At 42.7% G+C, this 25,916-nt stretch overlaps 1 protein-coding gene across 4 annotated transcripts in view; it reads left to right on the forward strand.

Annotated features, from left to right (window-relative positions):
• ADGRB3 (adhesion G protein-coupled receptor B3) overlaps positions 1 to 25,916 on the forward strand; it is a 632,976-nt gene that overhangs the window by 278,577 nt on the left and 328,483 nt on the right. For all 4 annotated transcript variants that reach the window (XM_075923697.1, XM_075923698.1, XM_014575580.3 and 1 more), the window contains 2 exons: positions 4,107 to 4,208; positions 4,620 to 4,726. In XM_075923697.1, the coding sequence (XP_075779812.1) occupies positions 4,107 to 4,208; positions 4,620 to 4,726 (209 nt within the window). The remainder of the gene's footprint in view (positions 1 to 4,106; positions 4,209 to 4,619; positions 4,727 to 25,916) is intronic.

A 25,916-nucleotide genomic window follows, 5' to 3' on the forward strand; every position in this document is an offset into this window, starting at 1 on the left:
TAAATCAACTGCAGAATGCTCTTTTGTTAACTTTGGTATTTCACCAGAGCAAGAAAAGTAAGAAAAGTTGACAGGAGAGTTTCTCCCATTGAGCCCCTGTATGGGAGACCCTGCAACAGCTTGACCTAAGGTACATCAACACCAGCTACGTATTCATGTACTTTGACATTGCCCCATAGTGTAGACCTGTCTTGAGTCAGAACTACTCCAAAAAGCTGCTCTTTATTAGTTTCTTCTGGCCCCTTCCTCATCTTCAGTTGCCCTTCCTCATCTTCAGTTTGACATAGAAGGTCACAGATGAGATGTTAGCAACGAGAATATTCTGCTTCTTATGTATACTGTGCTCATCAGATGGTACATTTGTAGATACTATCCATGTTTGCTAAACTAGAAGAAAGGGAGTTATTCAAATTTAAAGGTATTTAAATTGGTTACCTGACATCTCACTTAATGTCATTACCCATTGTTGATTTAATCATTAATGAGCTACTCAGTTTCTGTAACCTGGGAGGTGAATGCAAATCCATGCTTTTGGTTTTAATTTAATTTTAAATCAACCCATTAAGGAAAAACCATGCCTCCAACTTCTTAATGTCAGAATTTAATAAGTTTATATCTTGAGGCCAAAATGGCACATTGTAATACAGTATTGTATCATCAGTAATCATAGGCAGAGTGGGGAAAATGCATGGAACTTCAAGGTTATTATCTGAAACAGAAGTTAATAGAGGACTGGGAAAGACCTCTGTGACATCCTCTTTTACAAATAAACTCAAGTGGTGTACTGACCAGCATCCTGGTAATCCTCAGTTATTACAACAGTTCATGAACAAATATGTGAACTGGATGGATATATATTCCACACCCAAATGTCATCAAAAACTAAGTATCAGCCACTTACCGCTTACTCTGTTAGACTCATTTAGCATGGCCACTTTAACTGCCATGTTTTTTCCCCTTTTTCCCCTTTTTTACCTTTCTTTCGCCTCACCCTCACCCCTCTTTTTCTGCTTTTTATTTCAAACTCTGGGCCCCTTGCTACATATTTGTCATCTGAAGAAGTGAGTTGTGCCCATGAAAGCTCATTATACTATTTATAAATTGTTGTTAGTCACTGAGGTGCTACAGGGCCATTGTTGGTTTTTTAAGTTTTTTCTACTACAACAGTGTCAATTAACTAGCACTCAGATTGGAGAATCAAAAGAGCAAAAAGCCATCTGTCCACCCCCTGATCTTGAGTTACTTTATGCTCCCCCAAACTGAGGAGTAGATCCTATCACTGCAGAAAGTAAAACACATACACATAATCAATCTCTCTCTTTCACACAGACACACAGACACACAGACAATTTAGCTACTACAACTGGAACCAAAATAGGTAAGCACTGTTAACAACCTGCCTTACTTCCTACTTGAAATGCAGTACCTGGCACACTTCCAAATAGTTGAAAGGTCTCCACACATTTTTACCTACAACTCTTTCAAATAAAAGGTGTAAACTGCACTTGGCCACAAATACGTAAAAAAATAATATTTGGAAAGAGGAGTTCGGGACTGTGAAAATAAGTCCTGAGATGATACATTAGTGAACATAGGCTGTATGAGGTGGTCTGACATGTATGATCAATTCATTTATCGATGGGCTCTATAATTTATCACATATCATTTATGCATATGTGGCATAATCCATGTGATATATTTTAGAGCCATGTGATAAATTGCAGAATTATGTAATTGTCAAACAGCCACTGCTTTATAATAATCTTCTAGAGATATATTTACTACTTCACTCCCAGATATGAAATTTCCCACAAAATGTCCATCAACCAAGAGCCCCGAAGAAGCAGGAGTTAATGACACTCTGACAACTTTTCTATGTAAGTTTGGAATTAATGTTATTCCTCATGAAAAGCAGGACTACAGAGTTCAAATTCCATGGCCCCTCATTCCAGAACAACAGGCTTGGTAGTGTGAACCCACCACTTACTAATTGGAACTTAAAGGGATAGTTTAGGACTAAGATCCTAGTGTGGATTAGGCCTGAGCATTCCATGAAGACTGATTTGGGATAAAACATTGAGCAAACTTATAAAAACAAATTAGACATGATGTAGCCAATATCAATGGAAAGGACCCCTAAGAAAAAAGAAAGTCAGTTGTAAGTCAGCACCTGGGCAGGCTGCATCAGTCTTCAGTGTACAAAGACCATCAATTAACATTCTTTTTTTTTTACAAGGTCAAAGTGTGACAGTAATTTGGACATGCTTATGTCACCAGATGTTCCCCATTTATCATGCATCCCTTGTTTTCCCCCATTAGAACATTGGCCTCATGAGTTCAGTTTTAGACTTCCTTATCTGAAGCAAATTAGCATTCTGGATAAGTGAGACAGCTCACTTTTGTAGGGTTTTGCCATTAAGGGATATTCTTGCTTCACTAGCATCATCAGCTTTCCTGACATACAATTCAGGAGTGCTGATGCGGAGGCAAATTTAGCAAGCAATTTTCTGAATGACTGTGATTCATATTAGTATCACTGAGCCATCTGCAAGGAGCTTTTTGTCATCCACAAAGACACAGTTGAGTACTTGATGCAGAAGTGTGTATAGTTTTATCAGTGGAAGTACAGGAAAAGAGGGGAAGGGTCCTTATGGAAAAGAACTAGGTACTGAACTGAACGCACTGGGGATAAATTCCTGCCTCTGCCATAATTTTCCTGTATAATCATGATGAGTCCTTTAATCCCTCCCTGTCTGGAAAGTGGTGACAATAATACTTTGTTTCTCTCACCCTTCATCTTCTCTAGCAAGCACTTTGAGGAACAGACAATTTCTTACTATGAGGCTGCGTCTATACTGCAGCCTTCTTCCACAAAAGTTATGCAAATGAAGCACGGAATAGAATATCGTGCTTCATTTGCATAATTAATTTGCAGCTGTTTTTGCGCAAGAGGCAAAATGAAAAAATGAGGAAGAACGGCTCTTGTGCAAGTAGGGTTTTTTGTGCAAAAAGGAGTAATCTACACAGCTTCTTTTTGCACAAAAGTTTCTCGCACAAAACCGTCTGCTAATTAATTATGCAAATGAAGTGCTGCCATAGTCTACTCCATGCTTCATTTGCATAAGCTTTTGCAGAAGAAGCCTGCAGCAAAGACATAGCCTGAGTATATACCGCATTTAGTATTAAGGGCCATAGTTTCTACTCTAAAACAGTCAATAATAGAAGTAAAATATTCCCCATTTTTCTCTGCTATTCTTGAAATGATTAGAACTGCTGGTGTTTTACAACACTTCACATGGTTAGACATGTGTGTCAAGACTGGGATGTTTTAGAGTTAATAAATTTAAAAAATTCAAACAGGGAAACTACAGAAAAAACATTGAACAACAAAAGGAATCTAGAGGTCTTGATTATGTGAAAATGCTATTTGTAGTTGTCTTTTACCTTGTCCATATTTGCTAGTGGGAGTCTGTTACTATGGGAATGTGAAAGTAATTTCCTTTCCTTTTAAAAACTTTTTTGTGATAATCAGTAAAGGTCATTTTGGCTTATAACCACTCTTCTTCACATTATTGGCTTCACTTGCTAACAACACAATTGTGAGAAAAGCCATTTCAAAATAAGTAGTGATCTACTCTCTTGTTTCCCAAATATCTGCTTCACAATTGACATGCTTATTACATTTAATGTTTCAGCGATGGCTTTAAAATAATTGCTCTGGGGGCAACTAAAGTTGAAAAAACAAATCAGAAAAGCCTCAGCCAGTTTTCTGCATTATTTGTGCCTGTTAAGCAACATTTGTCTAAAACAGATGAAATATTTTAAGTAGAAACTAGTATAATGTGGTTCATGTTTAAAAGAGTTAATATTGCATACTGTGTGTATGTATACCAGTAAGTAACTGCAACAGATTGTGAAATGAAAGCCCAGCAGGAAGAGAGACAAAAGGGATCTTACATTTATATACTAAAGCACTAATGAGCCTCTAAAGACAACAATCTGCATTTCTCAGTGAGTAGGGTTAAGACTGAGGATATATTTTTCTGATATGCAATGTATACATTTTACAGAAGTCTATATTCAGAAACTCATTTTTCCAATAACAGCGCCTTATGAAATATGTCCTGAAGATTATTTGATGTCAATGGTGTGGAAAAGGACCCCAGCTGGTGACATGGCATTCAATCGATGTCCTCTCAATGCCACAGGTATGGTACTACATCACATTTACATGCTGACGATAGAGGGAAAAATCTGTTTTATTTTTTGTTGAAAATGTCCTTACACCTGAGTTCAAACACATCTAATCATTGCCCAGATACAACTGTGAAATATATAATATAATGAGTAATAATTAATTGCTAGGATGTATCAGTCAGTTTGCTGAAAATCAAGCTGATCATAAAGATGTCTAACTAAAACGTCCTAATGCGAATTACATGACACAGCAAATCAGTTACAGAAATATGTATTGCTATTTGAATGCTGATGATGCCCATTTGCATGAAATTGTTTCTGTGTGTGCTCTAAAATAATATAGACTGTGTCTTACTTAGGCTTTGTTCACGTTGACTATTCTCAGTTATATAAATATTTTCTCTGTTCTTTGTGACTCACAGGCACCACTAGCAGACGCTGCTCTCTCAGTGTTCATGGAGTGGCCTTCTGGGAACATCCAAGCTTTGCTAGATGCATATCAAATGAGTACAGACACTTGCAGCATTCAGTAGGTGCAAAGCCAGCTTTAGTACTTGCTCTGTTTATTCTTTGCTACGCATCGCATCGCCATATAAGAATTTAACTGTTTACCTTCCAGTCAGACTTCTGATGAAAAATACTAGGGGGGAAAAAGACCTGAGAGAGGATCATTTATATTCAGTGTATATATTGTAATCCTATATATCTGCTACTGTTTGAATGAAAGAGTCCTTTGTCTCACCATAGCAGTGAAAAGAATGATGTAGGATCCCTTTTGAATTCTTCATTGTTTAATTTTTTTTTATTGAGGGCCTGGGATAAAGGCACATATTTTTGGCTTATTAGCAAATGAGATGGGAAAAAAAATGAGATTTACAGGAATCTTTATTATGCTTTACATTTGTTAAATGCAGCCTAGCACATGAGGAACGATGATGCCTCTGCGATATCAAATTCAGAAATAAAAGGAAGACTGAATGCAGAGTAAAATTTACTAAGCTAGATTAAAAACAAAGCAAAAACTCTGTGGAGCAATAGGATATGGGCAGATTTCTTAATAAGATATAATGTGTAAATATATTAACAATGTCTTTCTAAATATATTTTTTAAATTCTGTTTTTCCAGTTGAGAACTATGTCAGGTCATTCCAGTGCGGGCAGAGCCCATTATAAAATTCTCATGGACTCTCATTTTTTTTTCTTCACAAGATATATTTTCCTGACACCCTTATTACTCCCCCTCCTCTTTGAAAGGTCATCGTTAATGCTGCTCCATTAATCATTCAATAGAGGAGCACTAACAGCTGTGTGTTTGACTACTTCCCAGCCTCTCAACCAAGCACCACACTCACAGAATGTGCTTAGCAATCTCTAGTAGTTGAATATTTCCCACCTGGAGGAGATTGTGATGAATTCCCCTCAGCATTCTTTCTGTTTCATTAGACTCCAGCTTAATTGAGACCAGGGATGCAGTTTCAGCAGTAGCCAACAAAAGCAGTATTTTTTAAACTCAGACAAGGAGAAAGCAGCGGGGCTAGACCAGACCTCCCCTCTTCTTTATGCACCTGGCTGAGAGTTTTAGTACCCTCAGCCTTTCATTCAGGAGAGTAGGGAAGACAATATGACCATAAATAGGTACTTTTAATTTTTTTTTAATGGAATGTGTTTTATGTTTACTTTAAAATAATCTGGCAAATAATATGAATATGTGCTGTGCAAATCAGTTCAAACCCAGTGCAAATGAGACTCAAAAATATAGTCTCAAAGTAATAGAGACAGGATCTTGGAAAGTCTATTAAAATTATTCAAACTGTATTTTGGGAACAAGATTTGGAACACTTTTTGAAAGAAAGGACTGTAGCTAGACCTTACATGGCAGCACCCAAGTGGCACAATGGAGTAAGGAGTCTCTAGGCCTCTTTCATCCATGATCAGGGGAAAGATGCCCAGAATTGCAGCCTCTGTGCTTGGAGAAGCAGAAGAGATAGTACTTAGTTACTTTCACTTGGGCGCACCTATGATAGGGTGCAATTGCAGAAGTCCCCTCAGGTTGTCTCCCTGAGGGTTGATCATGTCACTGACATCCTCTTTCCTACTCTCTGGGGCTCCTCACCAACCTGTCCTGCTGGGTCAGATCCTCTGATCTCCCCTAGACAAGGCACAGAGATGGGATTATTACCCCTCTCCTCACTCTGCAGAGCAGCAAAGATGTTGAAACAGTTCAGATCCAGGGGGATTAGGACTAAGGGCTTAGTGTGAGGAATTCAAGCCCCCTAAAGGGTCAAAACCCCAAACAAATCCATCTTAATATGTTTAAAAGTTTTACACAGAGAAGGCTCATAAGGTCAGCCCTCTTTATCAATGAAAGAGAGATATTCACAGTGGTCGCTCCCCCCAGATAACAAATATTTATTTAATAAATCCACTAAGAAACTTGTTACATGCAAATACTTACCCTAAACAGCTTATTTAAGGTAAAAGCTTCATATCAGAGTTGACCTTTTACTTTGACTTGAGCCTACAGCTTCCTCAAAGTTCTTTGTTTCTTCTTAGGGTCTTCCAGGCAATTTCAAAAGCCAGCTGAAGACATAGACAGATTGCTTCCCATCGCTCAAATAATTTTCCCCCAGGACAGGAATTCTTTGTTTTGCATCTCTCATCCCCATGGGAAATTACCAGGCCCAACATGGATTCTAGTAATAGGTGGTATGATCTTTCTAGGACCAACCACAGAACAAACAAAAACAATGAGGAGTCCTGTGGCACCTTAGAGATTGATTTACTAGGGCATAAGCTTTTGTGGGTAAAACCCACTTCACAAACAAGGCCATTCAAAAATGGTTGATTTGATCACTGAGCCATTAAGTTTCCAATACATAGTAATTGCCCTCATTAGCACATTTAGAACTATAAACAGTCCAACATTTCATATTTCTAACCTCCCATGCAAGAATGATTATGTGCACAAAAATAAGATCTACACATTTGGTAGATTGTAATTATAAAATTAATATATAACATGACCAGTTATGCATATTCATATTTGTAAGCCAATTTTCACCAAGCATGGGGGAGCCATTAAGCACCTCAATGGAAAGTTGGTAGGGAGAGGCACAAAGTCAGCAGAGATGTTCCTCTCCCTCTCAAAGCACTAGGTATGCTGCACCCTTTTAAAGGGATATCAGAAATTACAGCCTCCTCCTGCACAATTAGGAAGTTTCCCTTTAAGGTAAAATGCCTCCCTGGGGGTGGAATGGCTCTACATGACCCCGACAGCATACCCTGGCTAAGTGCTATGATTTAATCATGTATCTTTTGGTATAAAATATCTTATTAGTAATTCCCCCAGTAGATATATAATTTGTTGCAAGTGCATTAGTTTCTTTGCTCTTTTCCTATTACCATATTGCAATTTAGACACACTTTAAAGTGATTTCCATTACAAATGGACAAGTGCAGTGATATTTATATATTGCTTCTTCTTAAAATGGGAAATACTATAATACTGTATATGTAACAACTAAGGGTGATGAATTTCCAGGTTTTAATAACTTTCACAGTGGTATACAGTGTTACAAATATCTCTTGCTATGAAAATAACTCAGATCAGAAAAAACTAAATTATTTAGCATTTTCATATCAGTTCTCATTCTGACTCTGTGGTGAAACCCTGGCTCCACTGAAGGCTTAAGAAGTTTTGCAATTAACTTCAGTGGGGCCAGAACTTCACTTTTGTAATTTTAAATACAGGTTGGACAATGCTGATCTGGAACCCTTGGAACCTAACTGGCCCTGAAGGAGGGAATTTGCTGGACCAAAGGTTCACAGCCATAGCCAGGGACCAGCTGGGACCAAAACTCCCTGCCATACTGTCCATCCTTCCTATTATAGCATCTTTTCTGTGTCTTCATTTACGTATGTGTGGGTGGGTGTAGGGGCATATCCCATGGTTCTTTATACTGAGCTGCTCTAGGATTCTTGTGGAAACTCATCTGCTCTTTCAGAGGGAATCATGGGAAGAACATTAGAGGACTACCAGGGCTCACATCACTTTTCAACCACGTGATTTATCAGGCTCAGGAGAAAAAGGTCCCAATAGTTTATAGAGTCCCAGAAAATCTTTCTTTGCAAAAAGGTGTCATTGTTAAATACCACAAATCTCTTCCTCCCCCAGAACAGATTTTCTTTTTCAAAATATTAAAAACAATTAGTTCATATTGGGAAATAATGTTTCAACAAAGAACATTTTAAAAAGAATTAAATCTTATTTTGAGTTACATAGACATCTGAAAAGCATCTTATTTTAGCACTAAATTCACACTCCATGGTGCTTCTCAAAGTACTACTGAATGTTAAGTACTACTGAATCAAGGGCTATAGATATGGAAAAACCCTATAAAATCTTCAAGTACATCCCCTTGTGAGTGAAGGATTGTCCCCTCCCTCGGATACATATGTTTGTACTGGGATCCCTGAAAACAGGGAATTGTAAGGAAAATTCTGATATTGCTATAATACACATAGACACTTACAGATGGATTTATGAAATATTGTAGTGTGCTCAACTTACCAGTCATATTCATTTACAAACAATAGCAGTTCATTACACACTCAAGTGTTATGAACTGCATCCTCAAAATCTGTGACAGAGCTGAATCCCTTTAAAAAAATCAGGTCCTAAATGTACAAAATAAGAACAGTTACACCGGTCTGAAAAAGTATGACATTTTCGCAGTAGAGTTACTGCAATGTAAATGCAGTATATGAACAATAGTTTGCACACATTATTACTGTCTATATTTTGAGTTGGGAAATGTGATTTTTGTGCAGATCTACTTGTGCTAGCTGTGCTCGAGGTGGGCTGTTAAATACAGCAGTGTAGCTGGAGAAGCAGAGGCAGTAGTTTGGGCATGCTATCTCGTTAGCTCAAGCAGAGCCCACATGAATATGGCTGTCAAGTGTCAAAGGGGTAGCCGTATTAGTCTGGATCTGCAAAAGCAACAAGGAGTCCTGTAACACCTTGTAGACTAACAGATGTATTGGAGCATAAACTTTCGTGGGCAAAGACCCACTTCATCAGATGCATGTCCTTGTCGCTTATGAATATAGCTGCGTACGCTGGGAATCTCATCTACCAGCTCTAATATAAATGTAGCTTCATGATGAAATCGTGGCCCATGGATGTCAATGACAAAACTCATGATGACTTCAGCAAGGTCAGGAATTCATCTGTAGGATAAAATCCTTGTACTAACATTAAAACCAAATAGGACTATAGCTCCTACCTTAGCGTGCTGTAAAGTGAAACCCTCTAGAACAATCAACCATGATATTGTTAATGATGACTTTGAAGTGCCATCACTGGGCATAAGAACTGGAACTTTAATGATCACAACTAGGTGTCAGGCAGTTCACACTCTGATTTGTTGTTTCCAACTGTCCATAGTATCAGGTTACACAGAATCATTTACACTCAGTTCAAATTAAACGTTGTTCACCAACCAGGAGATTTAAAAACTTCTCTCCGATCTCTCCATTTCACCTCTTATTTTCTAAATATAACTTAAAGAATGAATGGAGCCAGATGTTCAGATTTAAATGACTAAAATTCCCTATTCAAAGGACCATAGAATCATAGAGCTGGAAGAGACCTCAGGAGGTCATCAAGTCCAGCCCCCTACCCAAGACAGGACCAATCCCATCTAAATCAACCCAGCCAGGGCTTTGCCAAGCTGAGACTTAAAAACCTCTAGGGATCGATATTCCACCACCTCCTTAGGTAACCCATTCCAGTACTTCACTACCCTCGAAGGGTATGTCTACACTACCCCACTAGTTCGAACTAGCAGGGTAATGTAGGCATACCGCACTTGCAAATGAAGCCCGGGATTTGAATTTCCCGGGCTTCATTTGCATAAGCAGGGAGCCGCCATTTTTAAAACCCCGCTGGTTCGAACCCCGTGCAGCGCGGCTACATGGGGCTCGAACTAGGTAGTTTGGACTAGGCTTCCTATTCCGAACTACCGGTACACCTCGTTTTCCGAACTACCAGTTCCACGAGGTGTACTGGTAGTTTGGAATAGGAAGCCTAGTCCGAACTACCTAGTTCGAGCCCCGTGTAGCCGCGCTGCACGAGGTTCGAACCAGCGGGGTTTTAAAAATGGCGGCTCCCCGCTTATGCAAATGAAGCCCGGGAAATTCAAATCCCGGGCTTCATTTGCAAGTGTGGTATGCCTACATTACCCTCCTAGTTCGAACTAGGAGGGTAGTGTAGACATACCCCTAGTGAAATAGTTTTTCCTAATATCCAACCTAGACCTCCCCCACTGTAACTTGAGACCATTGCTCCTTCTTCTGACCTCCGTCACTACTCTGAATAGCCTTTCTCCATCCTCTTTTGAACCCCCTTCTGGAAGTTGAAGGCTTCTATCAAATCCCCCCTCACTCTTCTCTTCTTCAGTCAAATCCCTCAGTCTTTCCTCATAGGTCATGTGCTCCAGCCCCCTCATCGTTTTGGTTGCCCTCCGCTGAATCCTCTCCAATGCATCCACATCCTTTCTATAGTGGGGGGCCCAGAACTGGACACAATACTCCAGATGTGGCCTCACCAGAGACGAATAAAGGGGAATAATCACTTCTCTAGATCTGCTGGCAATGCTCCTCCTAATGAAACCTAATATGCCATTAGCCTTCGTGGCTACAAGGGCAAATTGTTGACTCATATCCAGTTTCTCACTCAGGCTACGTCTACACTGGCCCTTTTTCCGGAAGGGGCATGTTAATTTCAGAGATCGTAATAGGGAAATCCGCGGGGGATTTAAATATCCCCCGCGGCATTTAAATAAAAATGTCTGCCGCTTTTTTCCGGCTTTTAGAAAAGCCGGAAAAGAGCGTCTACACTGGCCCCGATCCTCCGGAAAAAGTGCCCTTTTCTGGAGGATCTTATTCCTACTTCGAAGTAGGAATAAGATCCTCCAGAAAAGGGCACTTTTTCCGGAGGATCGGGGCCAGTGTAGACGCTCTTTTCCGGCTTTTCTAAAAGCCGGAAAAAAGCGGCAGACATTTTTATTTAAATGCCGCGGGGGATATTTAAATCCCCCGCGGATTTCCCTATTACGATCTCTGAAATTAACATGCCCCTTCCGGAAAAGGGGCCAGTGTAGACGAGCCCCCACTGTAATCCCCAGGTCCTTTTCTGCTGAAGTGCTACTTAGCCAGTCAGTCCCCAGGCTTGGGATTCTCAGGGCACTGAGACACCAACCACTAGTACTTTATGCCAACTTGGGTAATCTATATCTTTAATCAATCATGCACACATGGAAGTCACACATGGGAATTTGGGAGTAAAGATGTGAAATAACTAACTAGTGTCAAGTGATTAATTTAAGACCAAAAGAAATCTTGAAAGGTCATCTAAACCAGACCCCTGTGCGGAGGCAAGACCAAAACTACCTACACCATCCATGACATGTGATTGTCTAATCTGTTATTAAGAACTTCCTATTTCAATGCTTTACTACCCTTTTAATTAGATATTTTCCCTAATACATAACCTAAATCTCCCTTGCTACAGATTAATTTGATTGCTCCTTGTCTTACCTTCAAAAATAGAGAACAGTTGATCACCATCCTCTTTATCATATATCAAGACTGTTATCAGATACTTTTTCTGTCTTCTTTTCTTACGACTAAGTCCATCCATTATTTTTAACCTGTCCTCATAGGTCAGGTTTTGTAAACTTTTTTTAAACTATTTTTATTGCTTTCATCTGAACACTCTTCAATTTATGCACATCTTAAACTGTGCTGCAAGAAGGTGGGCAAAAATACTACATGTGAGGTTTCACCAATACCTGGTAGATTAGAGCCTCCCCCTTTTTTTATTTTTAAAACATACTGGCTACGACTACACTGGCATGATTTTCCGGAAATGCTTTTAACGGAAAAGTTTTCTGTTAAAAGCATTTTCAGAAAAGCGCATCTAGATTGGCAGGATGCTTTTCCGCAAAAGCACTTTTTGCTGAAAAGCGTCCATGGCCAATCTAGACGCGCTTTTCCGCAAAAAAGCCCTGATCGCCATTTTCGCGATCGGGGCTTTTTTTGCGGAAAATAAATCTCTGATGTCTACACTGGCCCTTTTGCGCAAAAGTTTTTCGGAAAAAGACTTTTGCCAGAACAGGAGCAGCATAGTATTTCCACAAAAGCAGTGACAATCTTACAAGAGATAGTCAGTGCTTTTGTGGAAATTCAAGTGGCCAGTGTAGATAGCTGGCAAGTTTTTCCGGAAAAACGGCTGCTTTTCCAGAAAAAGTGGGCAGTCTAGACACAGCCACTATGTTCCTGGTAATAATACTCCAGAGTTATATTAATCTTTTTTGTGACTGCACCACAATATTGACTCACATCTGTGATCCATTATAACTACCATATCTTTTTACCAGAACTATCACTGAACCAGTTATTCCCCATTTTGATTTTTTTCCTTCCTAAGCATAGTACTCTGCACTTGTCTTTGTTGAATTTCGTCTTGTTGATTATAGACCAGTTCTCCAATTTGTCAAGGTTGAATCCATCAAAATGCTTGCAATCCCTCCCAGTTTGGTGTTATTCACACATTTTATAGTCATATTTTCCACATCATTCTAGATGTCATGAATGAAAATTTTGAATAGTAAAGACTTCTGCAGAACCCTAATGGATCTATTCTGTGAGTTTGATATTGAACCATTGATAATTACTTAAGGAGTATGGTCTTTCAAAGAGTTATGAATATATTATGTAGTGCTTTCATCTAGAACATGTTTCCCAAGTCTACATAGATGAGTATATTCTCATCCTATTGTATTGGAATTTATGCCGATGAATTTTTGCATATGAAAATGATAACATATCCCATAAAATTGCTTTTTTTCTACTCCTAGATCAGGCCATAACTTTGCTTCACTCTCTGCGCAGCAATATTTTTCACTATATTGCAATTGGTAGGCTCAAATATAATTTGATCAAACAAACTCTGAGGTGAATAATGATTTGTCTCAGCTGCAGCTCATTAGAACTGATTTCATTTTTCCAAATTATATTACAAGGGCAGCTTATCAGCCAGTCAGTGTATTCCTCGATGAAATGACTGCTCCACTCGTGGGAATGTAAGCCTTGCTTTCCAACAATGAATTGCCTCCTCTGCAAGTTTACTGGTTCATCTCTTTTTACAGGATTGTAAGGTAGAGCAGACTCAGTTATTTTTGCAGCAATTTGCATTTGTATTCCCCACCAGAAACTCCCTATTGCTGTCTTGTCCCACCTGTACTTTAATTCATGTTGAATCATTTTCATATTCATAGGACACTGGGCTGGGGAAGTTGCAGCACTAAGCCTTGTTTTGTCACCTTCATAGCTTAGCAAGAGGTTGCAGCAAACTATTTTTCCCTCGTCTCTCAAAATACCTGATCAGTGACATCAATGTTCCTCCTTTCCCTGGTTGCACATTTTGCTTCCCTTCATTTCCTGTTTCCGGCTTCCCATTGTGTTGACTGAAATGAGGAAGCAGCCAGTAAGTAAAGAAAGAAAAAGGATCAAGAAAACAAACAAGTAATTACTGGCTACCATTTAGCAGCTACAAATATTCAGAGAGCAAACCTGCAGCGGAGAATTCTCTCTTTCTCCCCAGTCCCATCCTGAAATAGGAATGGACTTTAAAAAAGCATGGAGAAGTCCAGCATTTTCACCATTTCTTGGCAGAGTAAAGTACTGATGGAGAGCTTCAGGATCTACTACAGAGAAATGTAAAGATGAGTTCCTCCTATTTCTTGGAAAGTATCCCTTTTGAAGCCTTGTTCAATCCCTCTAATACATTCAGCTTAGTAAAAGTAAATGTTCCCTCTTCCCCTCCAAACTCTATTTCACCTTTGTCCTCTAGAAATCCTATCTTAAAATAAAAAAAGACTTGAGTTCGAAAAAGCACTAGATAGATTCATGGAGGTTAAGTCCATCAATGGCTATTAGCCAAGATGGGTAGGAATGGTCTCCCCAGCCTCTGTCTGGAAATGGATGAGAAGGGAAGGATCACATGAGGATTACGTGTTGTGTTCCCTCCATCTGTGGCATCTGGTATTGGCCACTGTTGGCAGACAGGATACTGGGCTAGATGGACCTATGGTCTGACCCAGTATGGCCATTCTTATGTTCTTATTAAGGATCCTGACCCACTGCTCTGGCCCCTGAGCAGGCCATATGAAAGGACAAGAGCGACATAAAAGAACCCTACTTCTGGCTGTGGGAAGTTTTCCCAGGGCAGGTATTTTGGGAGATACCCATTAAGCTCCCTTAAGAGGACCCCCTCACAAGTTCAGGTGTGCTATGATGAGACACTGGGTGGCCCTGTCTATATCTGAGGGTACGTCTAAACTACATGGCTCCCATCAACGGAGCCATGTATATTAGTTTACTCGACAAAGGGAAATGAAGCAGCGATTTAAATAATCGCAGTTTCATTTAAATCAAAATGGCCGCCGCGCTGTGCCAATCAGCTGTTTGTTGGCACAGCGCAGTGGTCTAGACAGGGATCTGCTGACCCCAGAACTCTTCGTCAGCAAATCCTGTAAGCCTCGTTTCACGAGGCATAAAGAATCTGCCAAAGAAGGGTTCTGGGGTCAGCAGATCCCCATCTAGACTGCCTCGCTGTGCCAACAAACAGGTGATTGGCACAGTGCAGTGGCCATTTTGATTTAAATGAAACGGCGATTATTTAAATCGCCTCTTCGTTTCCCTTTGTCATTCTGTCTCATCTACATGGCTCTGTCGATGGAGCCATGTAGTCTAGACATACCCTTAGACAGGCTCCATGGGCTTCTGTATTGCAACAGGCACCTCTTCAGTGCCTAGGGCAGCCAGAATGAAGAGTTATGCAAAGTTGGATTAAGTTACCAAAAACCCTGCCTTTCTGTGCCTTGCCTTTTTTAATTCCAGGTCTGCTTTCCAAAAAAAAGAAAAGGGGGGGGAAATAAAGTGAACTTTTCTCCTGTTGTTTCTGCCGCTGCTCCCTAATGCTGAGTTATGTTACAGCAGTGATCAGCTCTGAGTGTTCCCTGGTCACATTGATATTCTGAGCCAACCAACACTGCAGCCAACAGGTGAACTCAACTACAGTGGGGAAAAGAAAGATGAAGGCCATTTAAGAACTAGATAAAGAAAGCACTCATGCAGTTGTTCCTTAAAGCCTCTCACCACTGTAAAAGAGTTCACAGTAATATACCTTGCAGAATGATTTCAGGAATTTGGCTGCACTCTTGGAAAACAATGGTTACAGTAAATTATGCTTAACATAATCATCACTCTGTTACCTATTGCTCTCCCCACCTGTTTGCTCATTTTGTGCTTAGATTGTAAATTCTTTGAAGCAGGCACCGTGTTTTTGCTGGGCTTGCAATGTGCCTTGATGGAGCCCCAATCTATGATTTATGGTCTCTGGACACTACTGTAATATAATTCTCAAATACTCAAATGAGGCCACATTCTCATTACCTTGTATACATAAACAAGGTGACTAGGATTTCAATCACCACATGTCAATATATAATCAAATTAATGCATAAATTCCCTATAATAATGTGAAGGAGAGAGAGCGAGAGTGGGTGTTTAAGGAGGACCCCTGATAAACAGGACATACTGTATAAAAAGAAAGACAAATTATTTGAAGTATGTGCCCTCTTTATACCCCGCAGCTTTTGGCAGTTCCCTCACTTTGGAGAGCCATGAGAGACTTATCCCTCAAGCAATGCTATTTCTGTCATCAAACAAAAAACAGCCTTAAGTCTCCTCATTCCTTTCCCCTTAATTCCTGCTCCTGTCAACTTGCATTATACATGGATAATGCAAAAACTTAAAGACATGCCCTCCGGTTAAAATAAAAAAAACACCAACCACCTCTCACACAGCATTCCAATGTGAGCTGAATTAATCACAGATAATTGCAGCACTAAGTGGCAGTACTTAAAATATAAACCCTGTTCAACAAACTCAGTGACAAATTCAGCAAGGAGAAAAAATAAAACAAAAGAAATGGAAGTTCGTTTTGTGATTATGTATCCCAAAGCCATTTCTTCCAGAAATGGAGAAAAAATCTACAACCCTCCTATTCATAAATTTGGCGAGAGAACTTACATGTAGGTGCTTAATCTACTAAAAGATGAATCAATGCATATCCCCCTCCCCTAAAAGTCAATTACTATATTTGTGCAACTGTATCTAGCAGTCAGAATCAATCCTAGGGGAATGCAGTTTTACATGATGCTTCTTTGGTAGCCAAAGCTCTAGGGCTGGAATTTGTAGACATAAAGCAATTAATAATAGTAATATTAAAAAGAAGACTGTGGAATGGACGAGAGTAGTAAAAACTTCATGAGGGTAATAGTTGAATATTGGGTGAAAGAAAGGGCAATAAAGAATTGTAGGAGCCCTCCGACCAATTCTCATTCTTAATCTAAAAATATAAAAGAGCAGCTTCTGCAGCGGCTGATTTTCTGAGATTTTCTGCAACACACACTTTACTATAAGGGACGAAAACATAGTTTGTGTGGCTCCTGTAAAAAGTTTGCCAGTGTAGTATTACATATGCTGTGTGTGGGCATGCAAGCTGACACACCTCTTTTCCTTTCAATACACTATTAGGGTAACTGAATGACCTCAGGGGCAGAAATGCAATATTTGGTGAACACAATTCTTCTCTCTGGGTATGTCTACACTACAAAATTAGTTCGAACTAACGGACGTTAGTTCGAACTAACATTCATAGGCGCTACACTAGCGCTCCGCTAGTTCGAATTTGAATCGAACTAGCGGAGCGCTTAGTTCGAACTAGGTAAACCTCATTTTACGAGGATTAAGCCTAGTTCGAACTAGCTAGTTCGAATTAAGGGGTGTGTAGCCCCTTAATTTGAACTAGTGGGAGGCTAGCCCTCCCCAGGTTTCCCTGGTGGCCACTCTGGCCAACACCAGGGAAACTCTACTGCCCCCTCCCGGCCCCGGACCCCTTAAAGGGGCACGGGCTGGCTACGGTGCCCGTGCCAGGTGCAAGCCTGCCAGCACCCAGCCAGCAGACCCTGCACCTGGCACAGCACAGAGCCACCCACCCGATGTCCCCCAGCCCACCCCCTCTTCCCGGGACCAGGCTGGCGGCTCCCGGGAGCTTGCCCTGGACCGCAAGAGGTGGGCACCTTCCTGGGCTAGTGCGGACATCGTGGATCTTGTCCACGATCTCCGCACTAGCACAGGAAAGTGGCCGGCTAGGGCAGGAGAGCTGCCAGCCTGGCCACCCAGGAGCAGGTGTGCATGAAAATCAAAGGGGTCCACTGAGACCCCCGACCCTGAGCCCTGAGCTTACAATGGCCGTCCTGGGTCAGACCAAAGGTCCATCTAGCCCAGTAGCCTGTCTGCTGACAGTGGCCAACCCTAGGGACCCTGGAGGGGATGGACCGAAGACAGTGACCAAGCCATTTGTCTCATGCCATCCCTCTCCAGCCTTCCACAAACTTTGGGCAGGGACACCACTCCTACCCCCTGGCTAAGTCCACTCCATGGACCCAACCTCCATGACTTGATCTCACTTCCCTTTAAACTCTGTTCTAGTTGTAGCCTTCATAGCCTCCTGCAGCAAGGAGTTCCACAGGTTAACTATTTGCTTTGTGAAGAAGAACAACTTTCTCTTACTAGTTTCAAGCCTGCTACCCATTCCTTTCCTTTGGTGTCCTCTAGTCCTTCTTTATGGGAACTCAGGAAGAACTTTTCTGAATGCACCCTCTCCACCCAACCCCTGCTTTTAGAGACCTCTATCCTGTCCCCCCTCCGTCTCCTCTTTTCTAAGCTGAACAGTCCCAGTCTCTGTAGCCTTTCTTCATCTGGGACCTGTTCCCAACCCCTGATCATGTTAGTTGCCCTCCCCTCTCCCAGCCTTTCTCTTCCCCTCTCCCACCTCCTTTTCCCAGTCTCCCCCAGTTTTGTTCAATAAAGACAGAGTCAATGTTGGAAGAAACGTTATCTTTATTTTGTACATCAATAAGAAGGGGGGCTAGGGAGGGGTAAGTGGAAGGAGGTGATGGAGGACTGGGGTACGAGCCCCCGATGGGGAGGACTGGGCTGGCTCTGCGGGCTTCTGGGGGTGGAAGCTCTCCTGCAGCCCCCCAATTGCCCCCTCTCCCCAGATGGCAGCCTGCGGAAAGTGCAGCCGGGCTGATGGCCGAGTGGTGTTATGTGCCCAGTGTGGGTACTCCGGGCACTCCAAGACAGAACTTCTTTGCAAGCGGGGCACCCCTTAGAATTGTGTGTCCGGGGTGGGGGTCGGGACCCTTTAAGCGCAGCCCTCGGCTAGCCTGAGACAGCATCTCCACGCTCTAAGTCCTCCTCTTATGCCCTGCCGGCACTGCTTCCAGCCATCCTTAAGCCCTGTTCAGAGTCCACTCAATGTGGACTTGCTAGTTCGAATTAGCAAAACGCTAATTCGAACTAGTTTTTAGTTCTAGACGTGTTAGTTCGAATTAGCTTAGTTCGAATTAACTAATTCGAACTAAGTTAGTTCGAACTAGCGCTGTAGTGTAGACGTACCCTCACTTATACCAGTGTAAATCAAGAGCAAGTTCACTAAAGACATAGAATTGCACTGATCTAAACCTCTTATTGACTCATAGACCCTAAGGTGAGAAGGGACCATTATGATCATCTAGTCTGACCCCCTGCACAGTGCAGGCCACAGAATCTCACCCACTCCTCTTAGAATAATCCTCTCACCTATGTCTCAGATATTGAAGCCTTCAAATACTTTGAAGGCCCCAAGATGCAGAGAATCCTACAGCTGTGATCTGTGCCCCATGCTACAGAGGAAGGCAAAAAACCTCCAGGGCCTCTGCCAATCTACCCTGGAGGAGAATTCCTTCCCAACCCCAAATATGGCGATCAGCTAAACCCTGAGCATGTGGTCAAGACTCACCAGCCAGACACCCAGAAAGTTCTCTATAGTAACTCCATTGACCTATTTCCCACTGATAATGAATGGTCAATTAGTTACCAAGATCATGTTCTCAAACCATCCCCTTATCATAGAACTGGAAGAGACATCAGAAGGTCATCAAGTCCAGGCTCCTGCTCTAGGCAGGACCAATCCCATCTAAATCAACCCATGCAGGGCTTTGTCAAGCCGGGACTTAAACACCTCTAGGGATGGAGACTCCACTACTTCCCTAGGTAACCCATTCCAGTGCTTCACCACCCTCCTAGTGAAATAGTTTTTCCTAATATCCAACCTGGACCTCTCCCACCATAACTTGGGACCATTGCTCCTTGTTCTGCCATCTGTCACTACTGAGAACAGCCTCTCTCCATCCTCTTTGGAACCTCCCTTCAGGAAGTTGAAGGCTGCTATCATATCCCCCCTCACTCTTCGCTTCTCCAGACTAAACAGACCCAACTCCCTCAGCCTCTCCTCATAAGTCATGCGCTCCAGCCCCCTAATCATTTTGGTTGCCCTCCGCTGGACCCTCTCCAATGTGTCCACATCCTTTTTGTCGTGGGGGGCCCAGAACTGGACACAATACTCCAGATGTGGCCTCACCAATGCCGAATAAAGAGGACTAATGACATCTCTGGATCTGCTGGCAATGCTCCTCTTAATGCAACCTAATATGCCATTAGCTTTCTTAGCTACAAGGGCACACTGTTGACTCATATCCAGCTTCTCATCTACTGTAAACCCCAGGTCCTTTTCTGCAGAACTACTACTTAGCTGGTTGGTCCCCAGCTTGTAACTATGCTTGGGATTCTTCCGTCCCAAGTGCAGAACTCTACACTTGTCCTTGTTGAACCTCGTCAGATTTCTTGTGACCCAATCCTCCAATTTGTCTAAGTCACTCTGGACCCTATCTCTGCCCTCAAGCGTATCTACCTCTCCCCCCAGCTTAGTGTCATCTGCAAACTTGCTGAGGGTTCAATCCATCCCCTCATCCAGATCATTAATTATATTGAACAAAACCGGTCCCAGAACCAAACCCTGGGGCACTCCACTGGAAACTGACCGCCATCCTGACATCGAGCCATTGATCACTACCCACTGGGCCCGGCCTTCTAGCCATCTTTCTATCCATCTTACCATCCATTTATCCAATCCACATTCCCTTAACTTACTGGCAAGAATATTATGGGAGACCGTATCAAAAGCCTTGCTAAAGTCAAGGTATATAACATATACTGACTTCCCCATGTCCACGAGCCAGTTACCTCATCATAGAAGCTAATCAGATTGGTCAGGCACGACTTTCCCTTTGTGAATCCATGCTGACTATTCCTAATCACTTTCCTCTCATCCAAGTGCCTTAAAATGGATTCCTTAAGGATCCCTTCCATGATTTATACAGGAACCGAGGTAAAACTGACAGGCCTATTGTTCCCTGGATCGTCCTTCTTCCCTTTTTTGAAGATGGGAACTACATTTGCCTTTTTCCAATCATCCGGGATTTCTCCCGATCTCCACGACTTTTCAAAAATAATAGCCAAAGGCTCCTCAATGACATTTGCCAACTCCCTCAGTACTCTCGGGTGCACTAAGTCCGGACCAATGGATTTATGTACGTTTAGCTTTTCTAAATAGTTCCTAACCTGTTCTTTACCCACCAAAGGCTGTCCATCTTCATCCCATCTTGCGTCAGCGCAGAAGTCCAGGAACCGACCTTGTCCGGGAATACAGAGGCAAAGAAAGCATTGAGTACTTCAGCTTTCCCCACATCATCTGTCACTAGGTTACCTCCTTCATCCATTAGGGGCTGCACACCCTCTCTGATCACCTTCTTCTTGTTAACATGCCTGTAGAAACCTTTCTTGTTATCCTTGACATCCTTAGCCAGTCGCAATTCCATTTGCGCTTTCGCCTTCCTGATAACCCCCCGGCATTCTCGAGCTATACCTTTAAACTCTTCCCTGGTCATTTGTCCAAGTTTCCACTTTTTGTAAGCTCCTTTTTGTGCTTAAGTTCACCAAGGATTTCCCCTGTAAGCCAATCTGGTCTCCTACCATGTTTGCCTCTTGCTACGCGTCAGGATGGTTTCTTTCTGTGCCTTCAATAAGGCTTCTTTAAAATACTGCCAGCTGTCTTGGACTCCTTTCCCCTACATGTTAGCATCCCATCGGATTCTGCCCATCAGATCTCTGAGGGAGTCAAAATCTGCTTTTCTGAAGTCCAACGTGTGTATTTTACTACTCTCTTTTCTTTCTTTGGTCAGGATCCTGAAATCTACCATCTCATGATCACTGCTTCCCAGGTTGTCACCCACCTCTACTTCCCCTATTAGTTCCTCCCTGTTTGTGAGCAGAAGGTCAAGCTGTGCACGGCCCCTGTTCGCATCTGTGACGGGTCGCGCCGCCCCCACACCCCACCCGGCGGCCCGCCCCGCACTCAGCCCGCGATCGCGCTGGCTCTCCTGGGCGCCACCCAGGGAGTGCGGCAACCCTGCAGGGCCTGCTCCTCTGCCGCAGCTCGGATAACGGGCGGTGCAGCGGGGGCGGGGCGTCGCCAGGACGTCCACGTGAGGCAGGGGCGGAGCCTGGCAACGCGGCGTCTGACATCAGCAGACCCGGACGCACGGCGGGGGAGGGACCTGGTGACGTGGCGTCTTACGTCACCAGAACCGGACGCCGGCGGGGGATTTAAAAAAGGGGAACAGGGAAAGACGGGGGAGGAGGACGAAGGAGCAAGGAGGAGGAAGGAGGGAGACAGAGAGCGAACGGAGGAGGAAGGAGCAGAGAAGGAGGAGGAGGGAAGAATAGAGGAGGAGGAGAGAACAACGGAAGAAGGAGGCACGGAACACAGAAGGAGAGGCACGCAGCACAGGAAGGAGGGAAGTGGGGTAGCACAAGGCGTGACGGGGACTACGTAGAAGGGGGGGAAGCAGAGACAGCGGGGAGCCGGACGGGCTCGCTCGTTACAGGATCCTTCAGCACTTGTGTCAAGAAGTTATCCCCAACATTCTCCAAAAACTTCCTGGATTGCCTATGTACTGCCGCATTGGTTTCCCAACAGCTGTCAGGGTGATTAAAGTCCCCCACGAGAACCAGGGCCTGCGATCTGGCAGCTTCGCTCAGTTGTCCAAAGAAAACCTCATCTACCTCATCCACCTGATTCAGTGGCCTATAGCAGACACCAACCACAACATCACTGCTGTTGTTTGCTCCTTTAAACTTAACCCATAGACTCTCAACAGGTTTTTCTCCCTCTTTATACTGGAATTCAGAGCAATCGCAGTGCTCTCTTACATATAGCGCAACTCCTCCTCCTTTTCTCCCCTGCCTGTTCTTCCTGAACGGTCTATACCCTTCCATGACAGCGCTCCAGTCATGCGAGTCATCCCACCAAGTCTCTGTTATCCCAATTAAGTCATATTTCTTAGACTGGGCCAGGGCCTCCAGTTCTTCCTGTTTGTTGCCCAGGCTTCTCGCATTAGTGTACAAACACTTCAGGTAACCAGTTGATTGCCCTAGCTTCTCCATTCGAGACAGGGGTCCTCCTTTCTTGCTCCTTCCTCTCTGCATTTCTTCCCGGTATCGGACTTTCCCTCTCCCCTCAGGGTTTTGGTCACCGTCCCCCGACGAACCTAGTTTAAAGCTCTCCTCACTAGGTTTGCAAGCCTTCCCGCGAATATGCTCCTTCCTCTCTTTGTTAGGTGGATCCCACCTCTTCCTAACAATCCTTGTGCCCGGAACAGAGTCCCATGGTCGAAGATACCAAAGCCCTCTCTGCGACACCACCTGCGCAACCACGCATTTACGTCCTCAATTCGACGATCCCTGCCCAGTCCTTTCCCTTCAACAGGGAGGATGGACGAGAACACCACTTGCGCTCCAAATTCTTGGATCCTTCTTCCCAGCACTACATAATCTACAGTAACCTGCTCAAGGTCATTCTTGGCTGTATCATTAGTTTCTACGTGGAGAAGCGAGAAGGGGTAGCAATCGGAAGGTTTGATCAGTTTGGTAAGCCTCTCAGTCACATCCTGAATGCGAGCTCCCGGTAAGCAGCACACCTCTTGAGATTCCAGGTCCGGACAGCAGAGGGATGGTTCAGATGGTTAGGAGGGAGTCCCCGACCACCACCACCTGTCGTTTTCTTTTGGGGGTGGTGGCTGTGGAACCCCCATCCCTAGGACTACGCATCCCATGCCTTCCAGTAGATGGTGTTCACTTCTGGTTTCTTCCTTCTGAGGTCCCTTCCAAAGAATTCACCTCTGCAGAGCCTGTGGAGAGAGCTTGAAAGCGATTACTTACCTCTGTAGCATCGGGGGATTCCCATGCTGGCCTTTTTCCCCTTCTAGAAGTTACATGCTGCCAATTCTCTTCGTGGTCACGTACTGCCCTCTCTGGTTCCTCTGCCTTCCGTGCTTGAAGGATTAAACGCTGCCTTCTATCGAGGAAGTCTTCATCCTCTCTGATCGAGCACAGGGTCGACACTTGGGCCTCCAGTCCTCTAATTTTTTCTTCCAAAATGTCAACCAGCTTGCACTTCATGCAGATGAAATCTGTTCTGTCTTCCAGGAGGAAGACAAACATGGCACACGCTGTGCAGGTAACAGCAGCAGACCAATCACCATCCATCACTGCTGTCCTGGAGAAGGGATTTAAAAGAAAGGCAAGAGACCCTCCCACCCTTCCCAACTCCCTCTCTAAACTCCCTGTTAGCACTCACCTGTTCGCAAGCTCCTTGGTCGCTTGCCCACTGCCTTATAAAGCCCCTCCCCCTACCAAGGCTCAGCCAATCAGCAGAGGCTTCTAGAATTCAAACTTTAATTAGAAGCCAACAGTTTCCACCTGCCAATCACAGCCACTACCAATCATAGCCAATCACAGCACAATCTCCATCAAGGGGAGGGAGAGGGCAAAGGGGAAGTGGGAAGAAAAAAAAAAGCTCTCTCTCAAACACAGGGGAAAATAAATAAATAAATAAACAAAAAAACAAAAAAGCACACACACCAACCCTCACTCACAAACACAAGCTCACCACACAGCAAGAAAGCCCCAAACACAACACACACTTCCCTCAAGAGTCCTGTATCTGCTTCTCCTTTACCTGGAGAACTCCCTCTCTAAACTCCCTGTTAGCACTCACCTGTTTGCAAGCTCCTTGGTCGCTTGCCCACTGCCTTATATAACCTGGTACATGCGAGAGGAGAATCCAGTAATTCCACAAAATAAGTTCAATTGCAGTTCCTACATTGTTTTCCCAATGAGCCTTCAGTCAGAACCAGGAGGAACCACATCTAGAGTAGTGGCTCTCAATCTTTCCAGACTACTGTACCCCTTTCAGGAGTCTGATTTGGCTTGAGTATCCCCAAATTTCACCTCACTTAAAATCCATTTGCTTTAAAAAAACAGGCATAAAAATACAAAAGCACACTATTACTGAAAAAAGGTTAATTTTTCATTTCTACCAAAATAAATCAATTGGAATAGAAATACCATATTTACCTTTCAGTGTATAGAACAGTTTAAACAAGTCATCGTCTGTATGAAATTTAGTTAGAACTAGCATCACCAGCCTGTTGTAAAACTAGATAAGTTGATGTACTCCTAGAAAACCACTGCATATCCCCAAGGGATGTACCCCAAGAACACCACTGCATACCCCACATCTAAACAAGCCACCTGTTATTTCAAAATATTTTTCAAAATAACAAGGATGCCATTTCACCATCCCGGTAAACATCAAGCGATAAGGGATGACTTGAAATAGAACATTATTTCAAAATTTGGCACTGTGTAGATGCACCAGATTTCAAAATAAGCTATTTTGAAATAGATTTAAGATACACAATTTGCATAATGCACATTTTGTATCTTATTTCAAATTTAAGGTGCTGTGTAGAGACACCCAAAGGGACCAATTCCTTACAGAGACACTGAGTTAAAGGTTAAACACTGCAATGCTGAATTAGTTCAATGTAGCAAAAAATGGCAGCTGTTTATACTACAACAGGTCCATAAGACATGGATATATTTTCAGGTCATTGCATAGGTGCCTAATTTTCATATAGATAATCATATTTCATCATTTTGGATAAAAACGCTGAGCCTCAATTCCTTCTAGACATAAGATTGGTATCATGATAATGATATGCCAGGAATGTTTTGGGGATAATTAATTAAGTAATGTTTGTTAATGATATGTCTCCACTGCAATTAAAAACACATGGCTCGCTCGATCCAGCTGATTGGGGCTGAGGGATTTGGTCTAAAGGACTGTTTAATTATGGGGTAGACATTCAAATGTCTACAAGGCAATTAAACAGCTCCTTAGCCTGAGCCCTACAAGTCCAAATCATCTGGCACAGGCCAGCCACGGGTGTCTAAATGCAGTGTAAATGTATCCTAAGTGTGTTGAAATTAATTTATCATTTAGGACTAGCTGAGGTATGAAGATATAAAACAAAGTCCTTGCAGATCAGAAAGAATATTTTAGAATATATTTTGCTTTCAAGTAATTTATTTTTAAATAAATGTTCTACATTAAAACACATCAATGGTATTATTGATACCAAACTATTAACTCAAGCCATCCAATTGCAAAACAAATAAAATATGGGAATGTTCTTAGTGATTCTTTAAACTGATCATCTTTAAGAATCTTTTATTGTTTGTTGGAATATTTGTTTAGACTAGAGTCTTTGCAGACTGAGGATAGCTGTTCAGATTTT

Source organism: Pelodiscus sinensis, chromosome 3 (genome assembly GCF_049634645.1).
Source record: "Pelodiscus sinensis isolate JC-2024 chromosome 3, ASM4963464v1, whole genome shotgun sequence".
NCBI lineage: Eukaryota > Metazoa > Chordata > Testudines > Trionychidae > Pelodiscus > Pelodiscus sinensis.